This window comes from Dipodomys ordii, unplaced genomic scaffold (assembly GCF_000151885.1).
Source record: "Dipodomys ordii isolate 6190 unplaced genomic scaffold, Dord_2.0 Scaffold71, whole genome shotgun sequence".
In the NCBI taxonomy this organism is placed as follows: domain Eukaryota; kingdom Metazoa; phylum Chordata; class Mammalia; order Rodentia; family Heteromyidae; genus Dipodomys; species Dipodomys ordii.
Window position 1 is genome coordinate 1,938,190 of NW_012267287.1, and position 17,361 is coordinate 1,955,550.

The following is a 17,361-nucleotide window of genomic DNA, read 5'->3' on the forward strand; positions in this document are numbered from 1 at the left end:
CAAAAAGAAAAAAGCTGGAAGTGGCGCTGTGGCTCAAGTGGTAGAGTGCTAGCCTTGAGCTGAAGAGCTGAGGAACAGTGCCCAGGCCTAGAGTTCAGGCCCCATGACCGGACCCAAAAAAAAAAAAAAAGTAGAGGGAAATGGTTTGAATTCCATCTCTGACTCCTATATAAGCTAAGTGTTCTTGGGGACAGGAGGGAAAGACTGGGAGAGAGCGATGGAAGGGGAAACATGGTTCAAAAAGAATTGAACATTACTCATTACCTGATTCATGTAACTGTAACCCTCTGTATATCAACTCTACAATAACAATTTTAAAAAGTAAGCTAGGTGATCTTATTTATTTTCTGGTCTTAGGGCTTGAATTCAGGGCCTGGGCACTGACCCTGAGCTTCTTTTGCTTACAGTAGCGCTCTACCACTTGAGGCAAAGCTCCATTCCTGAATTTTTCTGTGTAGTTTATTGGAAATAAGAGTCTCACAGCCTTTTCTGCCTGGGCTGACGTTAAACCACAATGCTCAGATCTTACTTAGTCTTTGGAGTAGTTAGGATTATAGGCATGAACCACCAGTGGCAGGGCATGAACCACCAGTGGCAGGAGTGGCCCTTGGGGGCCTTTCTCCAACCCTGGCTGCTAGTGGTTTTAGGTAAGCTTTAATGTCTTTGAACCTGTGTTGTCTCATGTTTGAAGTGTCAGCTCCATTTTCAGATTTTGTGCCAGCAGGCAGTACACAGGAAACACTGAAGATTTAGCTGTAGAGAAGTATTCATTGAGTAACATCCCATAGAGATGTGTATTGTCCAGAGGTACAAGTTTTAACCTTTTATGCAAGGTGACCTTGAATACTTAGTCCCAAAGAATATCATTTATTCTTGAAAGCTACCAACCCAGAAAATAAGATCTCTTCAAGTCTAAATACTCTGAACTTTACGCTTGACATTCTGTTTTTTGAGAATTCTGTGGAGTTCATAGAATGTTAGCTTTATGTTTGTATTAAGTATGTTTAACTGTTTTAAGATTTTAGTTGTGGTTCAGTTTGCCATCTTAAAATAATAGTTTTCACATTAGTTTGTCTCCTCTGCTTTTATGGAGCAATGCTGCATTCATTATACTTCTACAGTGGAACATTATGACAGGATATTTTATGGAGCTAGGGTGATCACAGGTCTTATCAGATAAATAAGTAGTTCATTTAGAATAGTCTTCATACTCACAAAGATTTCACAGAGTAGGGCTGAAATGGACATACTCTGTAAACATGTGACTATTATGTCCTGTTACCTCTCTCCTTAAATTTGAATGGCCTTTGGAATTTTCTGTTGCTTCTGCGGTGTGCATAGACAGGAGAGGGAAAGAGAAAAGGCCATGTGAAGATGGAGCAGAGAGGTTTAAAGGTGCTGGCCTTGGAGCCTGTACAGTTGTAGTGATGTGACCGTAGCCCGGGAGTGCCAGTTGCCATCACAGCAGGAGTGAGCTCATGGAGTTCAGCACTGCCTACATCTTCATTTCAGCTCAGTAATACTGATTTTGGACTCAAGCTGTGGAAGAGTAAATTTTGTTGTTTTAAGCCACTCAGTTTGTAGTAATTTATTATAGTAGTCACAGGAAATGTATGCAATCCTTTTTTTTTTTTTTAATTTTTTGGTGCTGGTCCTGGGGCTTGAACTCAGGACTAGGTGCTGTCTCTGAGCTTTTTTGCTCAAGGCTGGCACTGTACCACTCAAGCCACAGTTCCCTTTCTGGCGTTTTTTTTTTTTTTTTTTGCTTATTTGGTGGTTAAGTGACAATAACAGGCCTTCAGACATGCATGCCAAGGCCGGCCAAACGGAGCCAGCATTAGGAAGAACATGTGGGATAAGAAGGGGAAAAAATGGTAGATTTAAACCTAGCAATATAGACATTAAAGGCAGAGAATATTCAGATTGAACAAAAAGTAAGCCAGTCACTAGTGGCTCACACCTGTAATTCTAGCTACCCAGGAGGCTGAGCTGTGAGGATTGCTGTTTGAAGCCTAGGCAGGAAAATCCATGAAACTCTTACCTCCAATAAAATACTCAAAAAAGCTGGAAATGGCATGGTGGCTCAAGTGGTAGAGTGCTAACCTTGAGCAAAAGCAGCTCAGGGACAGCACCTAGACCCAGAGTTCAAGCCCCAGGACCACCAGCAAAAAAAAAAAAAGTCAGTGTATGTGCTGCTATGCTGCTGCTTACAAGAAGCTTTTCCCCCTTGAACTCGTGAATAACTTAGGCTGGTCTTGAACTTCCTGAGTACTAGGACTATAGAATGTGCCCCCCCTTGCCCCCTCCTTGCCCCTTCTCTCTCTCCATCCATCCATCCTAGTTTTGTGCTGGTTACTGGGAGTACTGGGGGCCTGAGTTCAAGCTTCAGTACCACCATAAAAAGTTCAATTTTATTTAAATTACGTTTTAGTGTGATAAGAGATATGCTTAAATAAATTGGGACCTCGCCCAGGCCCAGAGTACAAGCCCCAGTACCAGCACACACAAAAAAGCCAGAGGCATGGCTGGACCAAGTGCTTGTGCATAGGTGTTTTAACAGAGATAAGAACTTGAATTAAGGCTGTTAATAGTCTGTGGGGAAGGAAAGGGAGAGAGAAACTGGTTCTGTTGGGCTAATGAGAGTAAAAGAGGATGAATATTGTCCAGAAAGGGATGGAGCCTGGCAAATATGAAGAAAGAACTATGAAGCTCTTGAAATTATATTAGGACCTGGGGAGTGAAGACAGTGGAGAGTAATGGAGTGGGGAGGGGATTGGATATGTTGAGCACATGCATGGAAATGTCATAGCACAACCTCCCCTCTGTGTATAGCTAATGTATACTAACAAGAAAGAGAAAGTGTTGTCCCATTTAGTATTTTACATTAGAGGATTATATTTTTCACAATCAATACTGCTGAGCTATTAAAGCCATTAATTTTCATGTAATGTTCCTTTTCTATTTCAGAATTGTATGCAGAATTCTGGATACTTTATTCATTTTGTCATCATGTCTCTCTGTAGGTTCCTCTTGGCTGTGACAGTCTTTTCTTTTTTTATACTTTAGAAATTCTCCAGAATTTCAGAAACTTCTCGGTATCGCTATGGAACTTTTTCTGCTGTGTAGTGATGATGCGGAGTCAGATGTCAGGATGGTGGCTGATGAATGCCTCAACAAAGTTATAAAAGTAAGAGCTAAGCAAAGAAGCCATCGTTTCATACTTCCCCTGTCTTGAGTGTGTCAAGATGTCTGGCTGACTCTGGTTGTGGTGTGTGGTTTGGGGTCGGGGTATTTGCATGTACCTGGCACGTCAGAAGGAGCTGAGTTTCCATGGCAGGGTGTGCATGTCCCGGTGGCAAGGAGGGCTGGGTCACATTGTCCTCTGCAGTGAACACACATTTGCAGTGACATTTTAAAAGAGGACCAGAGTAGGACAAGAAGCTGTTAGCCTTGGTTACCAGGGGGCTGCCTGGACCTTATTTCTGGTTTAACCCTGAAGTGAGCAGGGAGGGCAAGAAAGAGCTTTGAGGACCATGAAGCTTCTCAGTAGCATAGGCTGGGGCGTGGGGAGGCTGTGAGCATCCCTGCCAGAGAGGAGGCCCAGATTTTCAGGAAGGATGGAGGATCCTGGGTCCTAAGTGTTACCTGGTGGCGCGAGGGTCATCTTTGGCCTGTTTCACACTTCTCACTTTGTAGCCTGTCACCTGAATTGGTGTCATCTAGTGAAGGTTTACTCTGAGAGCTTTAATTTTAATTTTGTTATGCAGTATTTGATTTTGATAAAGGTTAAATTCTTTTTAGTGACTCATGTCAAGTATGTCCAGTAATTTCTGCCTACATTTGCTTCTTAATAGTTTTCAGCTGAACTCTGGTGGCTCACACCTGTAATCCTGGCTACTACTGAGAATTATGATTGAAGTCAGCCTGGGCAGGAAAATCAGTGAGACGCTCATCTCCAATTAGTTACCAGAAATCCCAGAACTGGAGCTGTGGCTCAAACAGTAGGAACACTGTGCTTGAGCAGAAGAGCTCAGGGAAAGTAGCCAGTCCTTGAGTTCAAATGAGGCAGTGCTGGGGGTTGGAGAAGGAAGGAAGGAATAGTTTTCCAATTTAGTTGCTATTCTAGTTGACTTTGCCACCAAGTTCAAATTTTGCTTGCCTTTAGAACCACGAGTAAGTGTGTCTTCCATGAATGTATCATGCGCTCCTTTTTTTTTTTTGGCCAGTCCTGGGGCTTGAACTCAGGGTCTGAGCTCTGTCCCTGAGCCTCTCTCTACTCAAGGCTAGGACTCTGCCACTTGAGCCACAGTGCTACTTCAAGCTTTTTCTGTGTATGTGGTACTGAGGAATCAAACCCAGGGCTTCATGTAGGCTAGGCAAGCACTCTACCACTTTGCCACAGTCTCAGCCCTATTTCTGTCTCCTTGTAGGCTTTGATGGATTCTAATCTGCCAAGGCTACAGTTAGAACTCTATAAGGAAATTAAAAAGGTAGGCCTTTATTTTCCGTTGTCATAAAGATGATATTTTAACACTGAATGCAACTGTATGTTTAAAATTTTATTTTGAAGTTAATAAGAAAAAATTATGAGAAAATGCTGTTTGAAAAGGAGACTTTGTTTTGCTTTTCTCCAGAAGCTTATTCTTCATTTTATTAGATGAAAGTTTAAAAGGTTAACTTAACTTTTTAATATATATCTTTATAATTGAAGCCGTCTGTCTAAAACCAGATGTTTTACGCATTTAGCCTCCTCTCTGAAAATAGGAGTGAGTAAAGAGAATCTTTGTTCACACATTGCCCTTCTGCTGACAAGTGCATGTGACTCTTAAATGTAACTTGTTGCTCATTAAATGCACTCAGAATGGGGCCCCTCGAAGTCTGCGTGCTGCCCTTTGGAGGTTTGCTGAGCTGGCTCACCTGGTTCGACCTCAGAAATGCAGGTAGGTTGTACTTCTGTCTGTTTGTTTATTGTGCCAGTACTGGGGCTTGCCTCAGGATCTGGGTGCTACCCTTTACCTTTTTTGCTGCTCACAGCCACTTTTTGCACTTGAGCCACAGCACTACTTCTGGTGGTTTTCTGGTGGTTTATTGGAGTTAAACGTCTCATGGACTTTCCTTCCTGGGCTAGATTTGAATCTCAGTCCTCAGATCTCAGCCTCCTTAGTAGCTAGGATTATAAGCATGAGCAACCAGTGTCTAGCTCAGCTTTTATTTTTTATGAAGCCAGTACTGGTGCTTAAATGTGGCCTCATGCTCTCACTTAGCTGGTACTCTGTGACTTGAGCCACACCTCCACTTCTGCTTTTTTTTTTTCCCCCCGTGGGTTGTAGGGCATGAACGCAGGGCCTGGGTACTGTCCTTGAGCTTTTTCACTCAAAATTAGTATTCTGAAACTTTGAGCCACAGCACTACTTCTGATTTTTTGGTGGTTCATTGGAGGTAAGAGTTTCACAGACTTTCCTGCCTTGGTTGGATTTGAACTGTGATCCTTAGATCTCAGCCTTCTAAATAGATAGGATTACAGGCAAGAGCCACTGGTGCCCAGCGCCTCTGAGACATTTAAAAATTATTTTGGATCTGCTGATCTTTATGTCTCAGCTCAGACCTCTCTTCTTCAGGTACACCTCCTTGTCTAAATCTAGTGTGTTTCACGTTGCCTACTCTGCCCCTCCCAAATGGCTGCCTTGTTCTGCTTATATTTCCTTCACAGCACCCATTCCTATGTGGAATATTCTTATATACTTTATTAGTATACTTGTTAGTTTTCGTCCATCTTGCCATGTGACTTAGGAAATGTGTTTTCTAAGTTTGCAGGGGTCTCACTGTCCTGTTCAACACTGTAGTGCGCAGTCTGTATGTATGCACACTGGCTGCACGTCATAGTTGCTTAAAGGTACTTGTTAACAGGGAAGGCTGAGGTTCCAGTCTCATCTCACAAACTGTAGGACTTACTAGAAAGCAAATATGTGTTGATTGCCTGGATTGAAAGGATAAATGTTGAGATGTGCATCAAGTTTTAACTACTTGAAACAGTTCTGCCTTAATGGGTTGAGAAACAAAGTTGGACCTTTTTTTTAAAAAAGAAAAAAATCAAATCAAGTCCTTCCTTCTCTCCTTAACTGGTCAAAGCATGCTCACATCCCAGAGACCCTTGGCTCCATCCCACAGAAACTGGTAGAGCAGGCTGAATCCTCATTGTTAACATGAAATAGTGATCCTTTTGACATTGTTGTTTCAGTGTTAACCTTGTATGACCACAAAGCTACAATCATTAAGTAAGCTTTGTGTGTGTGTATGTGTGTGCACCAGTATTGGGGCTGGAACTGGGCCTCATGCCCCTGCTAGGCTTTCTTCCCTCATGGTAGGCACTACTGTCACTCAAGCCATACCTTCAGTTCCAGCTTTTTGCTGGTTAATTAAAGGTAAGATTCTTGAGAATGTGTGTGCCTAAGTCAGCCTCCTGAGTAGCTAGGATTAAAGATGTGAGCCACTGGTACTTGCTTTAGGAAGTTTGTTTTTATAAAAGCCTTCCTTTGACTACCTTACTTGTTTATTTTTATTGGAAATGGAACCTAAGACCTTGAGCATGGTGAGTGTATACTCCACTACTGAGCTACATTCTAAGCCTAATTATCCTTAGTTTGAAAACGTTATTATATTTCTGAAGCAGTGCATCCCAAGTTTACTACATAGCAGCCAAAGTGACGATAAGAATATATAATTGTGATTAGGTGTGGTGGGACATGACTGTAATCCCAACTACTTAGACTGGGAGGCTGATCGTGAGATCACAATCTAAGGTCAGTCCAGGCAGAAGGAGACCCTGTCTGGAAAACATACTACAAGCATAAAGGACTGGAGAGTGGCTCAGGTGACAATGTTGAGTTCAATGTGTTGAGTTCAATCCCTAGTACTACAAAAAGAACACATATTGTGTGTATGTGTGTGTGTGTGTGTTCACATATGCACGCGCCTGTCATTTTCTTCTTAGTACCAGCCAGGTAAAATTTTAGGTTAAGGACTCCCCCTCCCCGCACCCCCCCTTCCCCTCAAGGTTCATTGGCTTGATTGTAGTCCATTAAACAAGTTCAATTTCTTCCAGATGGCTGGTTTAGTTTTTCCTTTCAGGTCTCAGTAAAAAGTCATCTTGGAGAGGTCCTCTCGCTTCCCTGTTTATTTTTTTCTTTGCTGTTTTTGTCACAAAAGCAGTCAGTACTGCCTGTGGCCTTGCTGGCCGGCCACCTGTCTCACCACTGAAGGAAGAAGGTCCCTTACTGCAGGGATCTCTGTGGTTGGGCCAAGGATTCAGTCCCAGGCTTGACTCTGTCTTGTGACTCAGTCTTCGTGTCTCACAGCTTCCTTTTTTTCTTTCCAAGGTCTCTAAAAGGCCTCATTTAGTTAGGTTTGAACATTTTTTTTTCTATTTTGTATTGTTTCTTTTTTAAGAAAGCTTTATTCATGTATTTAAAAATTATGTTTTTAAAGTAGTATTTTCTGATATTATTGAATCAAAATAGGGGCATTTTAATAACTTTAATAACTTACAATTTACTGTAACTAAGTCTGGATTCTGTGTGTGTGTTCGTGCGTGTGTGTGCATGCATGGCACAGGCACCAGCACTGGGGCTTGAACTCAGGTCCTCTCACTTTCTTGCTCAAAGCTGGTGCCCTACCATTTGAGCCATCGCTCCACTTTCGGCTTTTCACTATACTAGTTAATTGGAGATAAGATTTGTCTGCTTGGGCTGACTTCAAACCTTAGTGCTCAGATCTCAGCCTCCTGAACAGCTAGGATTAAAGATGTGAGTTATCAGCACCTGACTAAACCCAGGTTCTTACTGTCCTCTGATTATGGGAGAGATGAGGGGTGGGTAACCCCAATCTGCACTGAAGCTTGCTGTTCCTTTTATCTGAGTACTGTTTTGTTTCTATTAAGGATTACTTGTTTATAAAACCGTGTTTTTCCTAATAGAAAGCCAAGTGTTTGTATTTTTCATTATAGGAGACCTGAAGAATGACCAATGTTCCTCTTGCACATTTAGGCCTTACCTGGTGAATCTCCTGCCATGCTTAACTCGAACAAGCAAGAGACCCGAGGAATCGGTCCAGGAGACCTTGGCTGCAGCTATTCCCAAAATTATGGCTTCTTTTGGCAATTTTGCAAATGACAATGAAATTAAGGTATGATTGCCACCTCAGGTTGAAAATGTGCAGATTGTACTCCTGGGGCCACTGGCTGGGCAGTCATTTGAGTCATACAGTAATGACGGCAAGGCAAGTTGGCTTCCTGATTTGCCACACCACTGTCTTGTGTAGTTTTCAGGCACCCCAGGAGTTTTCTTCCACTTCTGCTTTTTATTATGGGGTGAAGTGAAGAAAGAGATGGTTTATAAATGTAAATTCAAAGCACATTTTTCCAGAGAAGTTGAGTTCCGGCTCAGCTTGGTTGAGGAGAGTCAGCACCAAGCCCTCAGAGTGGCAGCAGCTCTTGGGTGGTATGCCCACAAGCGCCAGCACCTGCTTGGCAGCAGACAACCTCCAAACTTGTTCTGATTTATTGCTTGTGGTGTCTAGGAACTGTGGTTGTCCAACAGCCTGTGGAGTGCATGCAGGACCCTTGCTCTCCTTTTTTGCATTCAGTCCTGAGCAGCACAGTTCTCCTGGGAGGCTGGGAGTGCAGTGGCAAGAACACTTTTTGGAGTCCGATGGAATTGCATTGGAATTCTGCACTCTTGCTAGCTGGTAACCTGACTAAATTGGCCAGCCTGGTTCATGATTTTTTTTTCTCTGTATCTCAAGGTTCTCTTTTAATATTAACGTGATGTTAAAAGCCAATTTCATGGGCTTTGGAGTAAGCAAAGGAGGTCATGCATGTTAAGAATTTAATGTAGTAACCCAGTCATCTTGCTCAGTCGGTGGGAGCTGCTAATGCTGCTATTTCTTTTGCTCCCTCCTGGCCGTGGAGGCTCCTGCAGTTGCAGAACATGAGCACTGTGACGCCCAATGAGCCACCTGCTCATGGGGCCTTTTGGGAGGGAGCAGGTGCTTCTGTGAGAACTGGTGTCAGTGCAGAGACCAGGCAGGGGATAACACTTCACTGGGTAATTTAAGTTTTCTGTTTTTCTCTATGATTTGTATCACATTCTAGTAAAATTGTGCCAAGTTTCTCTGTCTCCCTCCCCTATCCTCCCCTCCCTGAGCATTTTTTACTCAAGGCTAGTGCTCTACCACTTTGGCCACGGTTCCACCTTTGACCTTTTAGAAGTTCACTGGAGATAAGAATCTCATGAACTTTCCTGTCCAGGCTTGTTTCAAACTGTGACCCTTAGATCTCAGACTCCTGAGAAGCTACAATTACAGGTGTGAGCCACTGGCATCTGGCTTTTGTCTTCCTTTCTTCTTCTCTACCTCTTTTACTTCCTCCCTCCCTCCCTGCTTTCCTTCATTCGTTCCCTCTCCCTCTTTCACCCCCCACCTTTTTTAAAGTAGAATAGCCATATTACTATACTACTTTCTTGGGCCTTTAGCATTACTAAAAAAAAAAAAATTTCCCTGCCCTTCCAATCCACTTGTGCTCATTCAAATGTATTATCAATGAAATCTGGGAACAGCAAAAGGATTATAAACAAAGATGATTTTCCTTTCCTATTTGCCTTAATTCTGTGTCTTAGATGTATGATATTTACCACCATATTTCTTGAGGTACTGGGTTTTGCACTTTGAAGTTTGTACTTGCCAGATAAATGCTCTAACACTGAGATAAGATCTCCAGCTTTTGACTTTAGTTACTTTTCGGATAGGATTGTGTGTGCTCATGTGCACACACTCGTGTGCACACGCACGCTCATGCCAGTAACTGGGGCGTGAACTTGGGAACTTGTGTGCTTATTTGGCTTTTTCACTCAAGGCTGGTGTTTTGCCACTTGAGCCACAGTTCCCCATTTCAAGTTTTTTGCTGGTTAATTGGAGGTAAGGGTCTCATGGAATTTCCTGCCTGGGCTGGCTTTGAATCCTAGTTTCCTGAGGAGTTAGGATTATAGGTGTGATCCACCAGCACCTGGCTGGGTCTGATGTTTTGTGTAGGTGTCCCCGAATTCTGTGAGTGTACCTTCCCTGGATACGGAGGCCTCAGCTATCATAGACAGGACATACATGCCGAGCAAGTCTAATGCAGTGTGCAGAAAAGCAAATAGACCATGTGCTTGTCAGCTGCTCCTGACTTTGGTTCATTCATTTCTGAAAAAAAGTCTTACTTGTTTATAATATATACTCTGGAAAAACTTGAAGCTCTACATTCAAGCCTAGTTGTAGGGGACACACGATGACCCTCATTGTAGCATCTTTCGTTTGTTGGGGTTTTTTGCCTTCACAGGTCCTGTTAAAGGCTTTCATAGCAAATCTGAAATCAAATTCCCCCACTGTCCGTCGCACCGCAGCTGGCTCTGCAGTGAGTATCTGCCAGCACTCCAGGAGGACTCAGTACTTCTACAGCTGGCTTCTGAATGTGCTCCTAGGTAAGGGTGAGGCGTGTGGATAACCTAGCCTCTGGCTGTACTCAAAATAGACTTGAGAACCTTTCAGAGCGGACCATAAGCTGGCACCAGTGGCTCACACCAGCCTGAAACCTGCTACTTAGGAGGCTGAGATCTGTGGATCAGGATTTAAATCCATCCTGGCAGACATATTGGTGAGACTCTTAGCAAAAAGTTAGAACTGGAGGTGTGGCTCAAATGGTGGAGTTCTAGTGTTTATTGAAAAAGCCACTGAGGCCTGAATTTAAGCCCTAATACCAGTATTAAAAAAAAAAAATCAAGCTGGGCACCGGTGGCTCACACCTATAATCCTAGCTACTCAGGAGGCTGAGATCTGAGGATCGAGGTTCAAAACCAGCCCGGGCAGGAGACTCCATGAGACTCTTATCTCCAGCAAACCACTAGAAAACCGGAAGTGGTACTGTGGCTCAAGTGGTAGAGTGCTTGCCTTGAGCTGAAGAGCACAGGGACAGCGCCCAGGCCCAGAGTTCACACCCCACGACCAACAACAACAAAAAAAATCAAGTTATTGCTGAATCAGGTGACTTATCACTGGGTGCCTACTACATAATGAGCTATGCAGAGGCTGGCATGAGCCCACGTGTGATCACCGCAGCCATGCAGGAGCTGTGGTGCCCAAGAACATCCAGGTGGAATACAGCCCCGCCTGCCCTCCTGGCCTGAAACTACCTCAGCACCCTGTAGGTTCTCTGTAGGGTCTGATCATTTCTCCTGTAGTATTAGCAGATCCAGGGGTGAGCATGTTGACATTTGATATAAAATAACTTCCTGGAAGTGGTGCTGTGGCTCAAGTGGTAGAGCGCTTGTCTTGAGCTGAAGAGCAGAGGGACAGCACCCAGGCCCAGAGTTCAAGCCCCACGACCAACAAAAAAAACAAAACAAACTTCCGGACTTTCAGATGTAATTATGTTCACTGTAAGGGCTTCAGTAAGCTTAAAGATAGGGCTGTCCTACAGATCCACTGTTAGATCTGGGCACACAATCTGCCTTTAGTCATGCCTATACCATCTTTATCCTTACTGCTGTCCTTAGAGGAGGATTTTCCTCTGGGTCTTTCCGTGTGTGTGTGTGTGTGTGTGTGTGTGTGTGTGTGTGTGTGTGTGTGTGTGTGTGTGTGTGTGTGTGTTCTGGGTCTTTCCCTCTGTGTGTGTGTGTGTGTGTCTTTTCCCTCCGTGTGTGTGTGTGTGTGTGTGTCTTTTCCCTCCGTGTGTGTGTGTGTGTGTGTGTCTTTTCCCTCCGTGTGTGTGTGTGTCTTTTCCCTCCGTGTGTGTGTGTGTGTGTGCGTGTGTGTGTGTCTTTTGACCTAGGGCCTGGACGCTATCCCTGAGTGCTCAGGGCCAGCACTCTGCCACATGAGCCAAGCTCCACTTAGGGCTTTTTTGGTGCTTAATTGAAAATACAAGTTTCACAGACTCTGTTGCTGGAACTGTCTGTGATCCTCAGATCTCAGACTCCTGAGTAACTAGGATTACATGTGTGAGCCACTGGTGCCCTACTGGGTCTCCCCTTTTTATCAAAGAGTGCTGCAGCTCTTTGAGCCGCAAATTAGCTGCTAAGAAATCACATTGGCTGCCTTTGTAGGTCTGCTGGTACCTGTGGAGGAAGAGCACTCCACACTCCTGATCCTCGGCGTGCTGCTCACATTGAGGTATCTGGTGCCTTTACTACAGCAGCAGGTCAAGGACACAAGCCTGAAAGGCAGCTTTGGGGTGACACGGAAAGAAATGGAAGTCTCTCCTTCTGCTGAGCAGCTTGTTCAGGTAGGAGCCACACCCTATAGTCTTGTGCTGCAAGGATGAACAAGTGGTAACTCCACTAACTTGGACAGGAGGCACAGAACTGATAGCTGTGGGAACCAGGACTAGACTTCCAGGGATCGGCTTCGGACCTGCAACTTCCTCAGGTCCACATGGTCATGAATGATGCCCCTCAGCTTGCACCAGGTATCCATCTATAAAACCAAGGGTCATGAAGAGTGCTCATCCATTCTCAGTTAATACTGAGTGTTCACTGTGTGCTCTCCATCAGACTGGTGCTAAGGATGCAATAGCAAGCATTTTAGGTACAATCTCTGCTTCTTGAATCCATGACATAGTAAGCTGGTCTGGACAGGGTGCAGTACTAGACAGGGATGGGCAAATACAGACAGTGGGAGCCTGATAGAAACTCTGAATGTTGTTCTCTTTTTTTCTTTCTTTCTTTCTTTCTTCCTTCCTTCCTTCCTTCCTTCCTTCCTTCCTTCTTTTTTTCCTTCTTTCTCTTTCTTTCCTTCCTTCCTTCCTTCCTTCTTCCTTCCTTCCTTCCTTCCTTCCTTTCTCCCTCCATCCCCTCCCTCCCTCCCTCCCTCTCTCTCTCCCTCTCTCTCTCTTTCTTTCTTATTTTGGTGCCAATCCTGGGGCTTGAACTTAGGGCCTGGAGCTGTCCCTAAGCTTTTATTTGCTCAAGGCTAACATTCTACCACTTGCCATAGCTTCACTTGCAGCTTTTTTTATGGTGATTAATGGAGATAAAAGTCTTGCAGATTTTCCTGCCCAGACTGGCTTTGAACTGTGGATCCTCAGATGATAGCCTCCTGAGTAGCTAGGATTACAGGTGTGAGCCACTGGTGTCCAGCTTCTGAATATTTCTTTCATGCTTTCTGAAGAAAAACGTTTGAGGAAATGTACCAGAAATAAGTACAATAAAATAAAGAATCCTAGATTGAAATGTGCTAAAAGCCATTCTTAAGCTGGTTGTTGTATAACATGTAATTCAGATTAGGAACTCCAAGAATTCCCAACAATAAATATTATGACTCAGAAGCTGGATAAAGTGAGGCCTGTGCCTACATTGATATTAGAGAAGGTGGAACACAATAAAGAACTCGAAGAAAACCAGTGAAATTCACAAAAATCTTACAATTTAAGCAAAATAAAATGTATAATAATTTTAAGATAATTTATAATCAAAGAATTACCGTTAAATCCTTTTCTTTTTAAGCTGTACTTAGTAATGAATGAAACTTTTCCTTTTGATTATCACGTTAACAGGCTTTCTAGTGAGTGATTTTATATAACCTGATAATACGTATTGCTTTTTTTTTTTTGGTCGGTCTTGGGGCTTGAACTCTGGACCTGGGCATTGTCCCTCAGCTCTTCAGCTCAAGGCAAGCACCCTACCACTTGAGCCACAGCACCACTTCCCATTTTCTGGTGGTTTATTGGAAATAAGAGTTTCATGGATTTTTCCTGCCCGGCTGGCTTTGAACCGTGATCCTCAGATCTCAGCCTCTTGAGTAGCTAGGATGACAGACATGAGCCACCAGCACCTGGCTTAACTGACTTTTTTAGACTCAATTTCTCTATGGAGGACACCAACTTTGAATAGTGTTATGTGGAAACATGTGAATGTGGTAAAGAGGAAGAAGCAGTGCTGGTGCTAACATAAGCTGATAACCTAAAGCAGAGTCCAAAAGCATCTTCAGAAAGGCCCTTAGCTTTGCAAGTCGTGCCATCTCTACCATTATAGGGCAGAAGAGTCACAGACAGCCCATGAACAGGCCATGCACCAGTGACATTTCAGTTGCAGGCGGTATGTGACCTTGGACTGCAGTTTGTCAGCTGTGAGTAGGGTTGCGGAGGCTGCATCAGAAGAGCTAAAACCAAAGGTTTAAGGCAGCTTTCTTTGACTGTTTATTTAAAACTCTTTTACACTGACTTTAAAACCGTGTATACTTTTATACTAATGGTATAGTTGGCAAACTTAGCAAATGAAAATTCAGGATATCAGTGGAATTTGAATTTCGAATAGTAATTTTGCAGTGAGTATTGTTCCAAATTACACAAAATTTGTGTTAACTGAAATTCCGATTTCACTGTGTCTACATTTTATCTGGCAACTCTTAAAGGGAAAAAGAATAAATCTGTATATAATATTAACAGTATTACAATTTTTAATTTTATCAAAATAAAATTTGATGTGTCTTTAAATTTCTCAGAATCATGTTTCCAGCATTGACCGTCTACCTGGTGCCAGCTGGGCGCATTTCCTTTCTTACTCCCAGTTTTGGAAAAAGCAGATTGACTTTAGCATGTTTAGTAGATGTGCTCCGTTTATGTCTAAGGAATTAGTGTATCAAGGGAAAAAATCATGTGCATTTAGAATATAATGTGGATGTTAATAAACACCAGTAGAAATGACAGAGGAGTTTTTAAGGGAGAAATTAAAGCACAAGCTTTGCCAATCAAGACCTGTAAAAATAAAGCAAGGTGAAATATGGGACATGTTTTAAAAACCATGACTGAAGACCTGTGCCTCTGTGTCTAGGTGTATGAACTGACTTTGCATCACACGCAACACCAAGACCACAATGTGGTGACAGGAGCACTGGAGCTCCTACAGCAGCTCTTCCGCACCCCACCGCCGGAGCTGCTGCAGGCACTGACCATGCCAGGTGGGCTTGGACAGCTAGCTGCAGCTCAAGAGGAGGCCCAGGGCCGAGACCGCAGTGGGAGCATTGTGGAACTTCTAGGTGCGTTCTCAGCCAAGGTCTGCTTATCAGCAACTGAGCACTAATTAATGCTTGGGACCCTCCTGCGTTGTGGGGCTGTGCTGTGCTGAGAGTCAGCACCTGGTTTCTTGCCCAAATTTAAAATCGTTTTTTGCAAAAAGGAGAACTAGGGTTTAGAAAGTTAGGTGATAGAATGAACTCAAGCATTTAAAGCCTGGTTTCCTAACTTTTCCTTTGACTTGACTGCAGAAAGTGAGTACTTGAGTGGAAAATGTTAGTCCATCATAGCCACTTGTCCTTTGAAGTCGCCTTTCTCTGTGGAAAGCTTACCTTATAACCAACGAGAGCAATTACTCAACTTTAATGATTGCTTCTAGTGAAAGCTAATTTATATTTGGTTCTTCTATATGTGACGATTAGCTGAGTTCTTTGATACTTTTAATTTGGCTTTTTATGTGCAGTCTGACCTCTTTTGAAATTTTAGTCATATTGTTAGAACTGTGTATTTGAATTTTGGTGTAATTTTCATCCTGAGTTTAAAATGTCGAACTGTGGAATTTCTGCACTTCCTATAGAAATATATTCACTCAGATTCTTACTAGTTTTAAGGGTAAATCAAGTTTTTTGAAGATTTTTAAATTTCTTCTAGATTTTAACAGCTTGTTACTTTACTCTCTCCTGTCACTCTGTGTGATTTACAGCCGGAGGGGGTTCTTCATGCAGCCCTATCCTTTCAAGGAAGCAAAAAGGTGATTATTTCACAAGTCTGAGTCTTGTGTTGAATCAAACTGTATTTTTCTTCTGTATTTCTTACTATGTAGAATAAAATGTCTCCAGTTGTTTGCAGTAGGATGATTGTATGTAGAAATATTGCCAGAATCTGATTAGCAGGCCTGAAGGTTTCTGTAGCCTTTAAGTTAATTCTGAGCCAGGTGCTGGTGGCTCACACTTGTAATCCTGTTACTCAAGAAGCTGCTATCTGAAAATCATGGTTTGAAGCCAACCTATTGGGAAAGTCTGTGAGCTGTGGTTCATAGCAGTAGAGTGCTAGCCTTGAGCAAAAAAAGCTCAGGGACTATGTCTAGGCCCTGAGGTTTTCTTTTTATTCATTTATTTATTTTTGTGCCAGTCCTAGGGGCTTGCACTATTCTTCAATGTTGTTTTGCTTAAGGAAAATGCTCTACTACTTAAGACACAGCCCTGCTTCTGGCTTCTTGGGGGAGTTTATAGAAGATAGGAGGCTCGCTGGGCACTGGTGGCTCACGGCTATAATCCTAGCTACTCAGGAAGCTGAGATCTGAGGATCGCTGTTCAAAGCCAGCCCGGGCAGGATGGGCAGGAGAGACTGTGAGACTCCTACCCCAAAAAAACACCAGAAAACCGGAAGTGGCGCTGTAGCTCAAGTGGTAGAGCGCTCGCCTTGAGCTGAAGAGCTGAGGGACAGCGCCCAGGCCAGAATTCAAGCCCCACGACCGACAAAAAAAAAAAAAAAGAAGAAGAAGAAGATAGGAGGCTCTTGGACTGGACTTTCCTGCGTAGTAGCTAGGATTATAAGTCTGAGTCACCAGTGCCTGGCTCCTCATCAGTTTCTAATGATGAAGGTCAGGAATGAGCTTAAAAAATGATTAGTTATCAGAGAGTAACTATTTAGCTATATGAGCCATAAAGTCCCTTGAAACTCTTTAATTCCACTCTGTGGCAGGAAAGTAGTATAGACAGTATGTGAGCTGATAAGTGTGGTCTTGTTTCAGTACAACCTTAATACATGCAGCAGGCCCACTCCTACTGTGGGGATCATTATAATTGATAAAGATAACTTCTCTTCCTAATTAATTTTGTCTAGTGTTAGGACTATTGCTAAATAGCTTGTTTGGTTAATTATTTCAATTTAAGCCACACTTAGCTTTATGTATATCAAAGTTTTGTGATATAATTACTTTCATTTTTATTAAGTCAAAGTCTTCTTGACTTAATTTGATAACTTTCTTATACACAATTATTTGCAACACTGATTATTTCCTTTTTTTTAATTGTCCTGGCACTAGTGGCATGAGCCACCAGTACCCAGGTTGAATGAGATTTTTTTTTTTTTTGGTGCCAATCCTGGGCTTGAACTTAGGGCCTGAGTGCTGTCCCTTAACTTTTTTATTCAAGGCTAGTGCTCTACCACTTGAGCCACAGCTCCACTTTGAGTCTCCTGGCTCCGCAGGCCAGTCTTCAACTCACAACCTCCGTGCTGTCTCCACACCTGAGGTTTCAGGCCCGAATCGCCACAACTGGCTTTTGCATGACGCGTTAACTGGAATTGCATTCTCCAGT

At 43.1% G+C, this 17,361-nt stretch overlaps 1 protein-coding gene across 1 annotated transcript in view; it reads left to right on the forward strand.

Annotated features, from left to right (window-relative positions):
* Window positions 1–17,361, forward strand: part of Htt (huntingtin) — a 116,213-nt gene that overhangs the window by 17,434 nt on the left and 81,418 nt on the right. Inside the window, exons 3-10 of the mRNA XM_013023885.1 lie at window positions 3,067–3,187; window positions 4,431–4,490; window positions 4,861–4,940; window positions 8,043–8,181; window positions 10,373–10,514; window positions 12,135–12,313; window positions 14,859–15,063; window positions 15,744–15,791. Of these exons, the coding sequence (XP_012879339.1) occupies window positions 3,067–3,187; window positions 4,431–4,490; window positions 4,861–4,940; window positions 8,043–8,181; window positions 10,373–10,514; window positions 12,135–12,313; window positions 14,859–15,063; window positions 15,744–15,791 (974 nt within the window). The remainder of the gene's footprint in view (window positions 1–3,066; window positions 3,188–4,430; window positions 4,491–4,860; window positions 4,941–8,042; window positions 8,182–10,372; window positions 10,515–12,134; window positions 12,314–14,858; window positions 15,064–15,743; window positions 15,792–17,361) is intronic.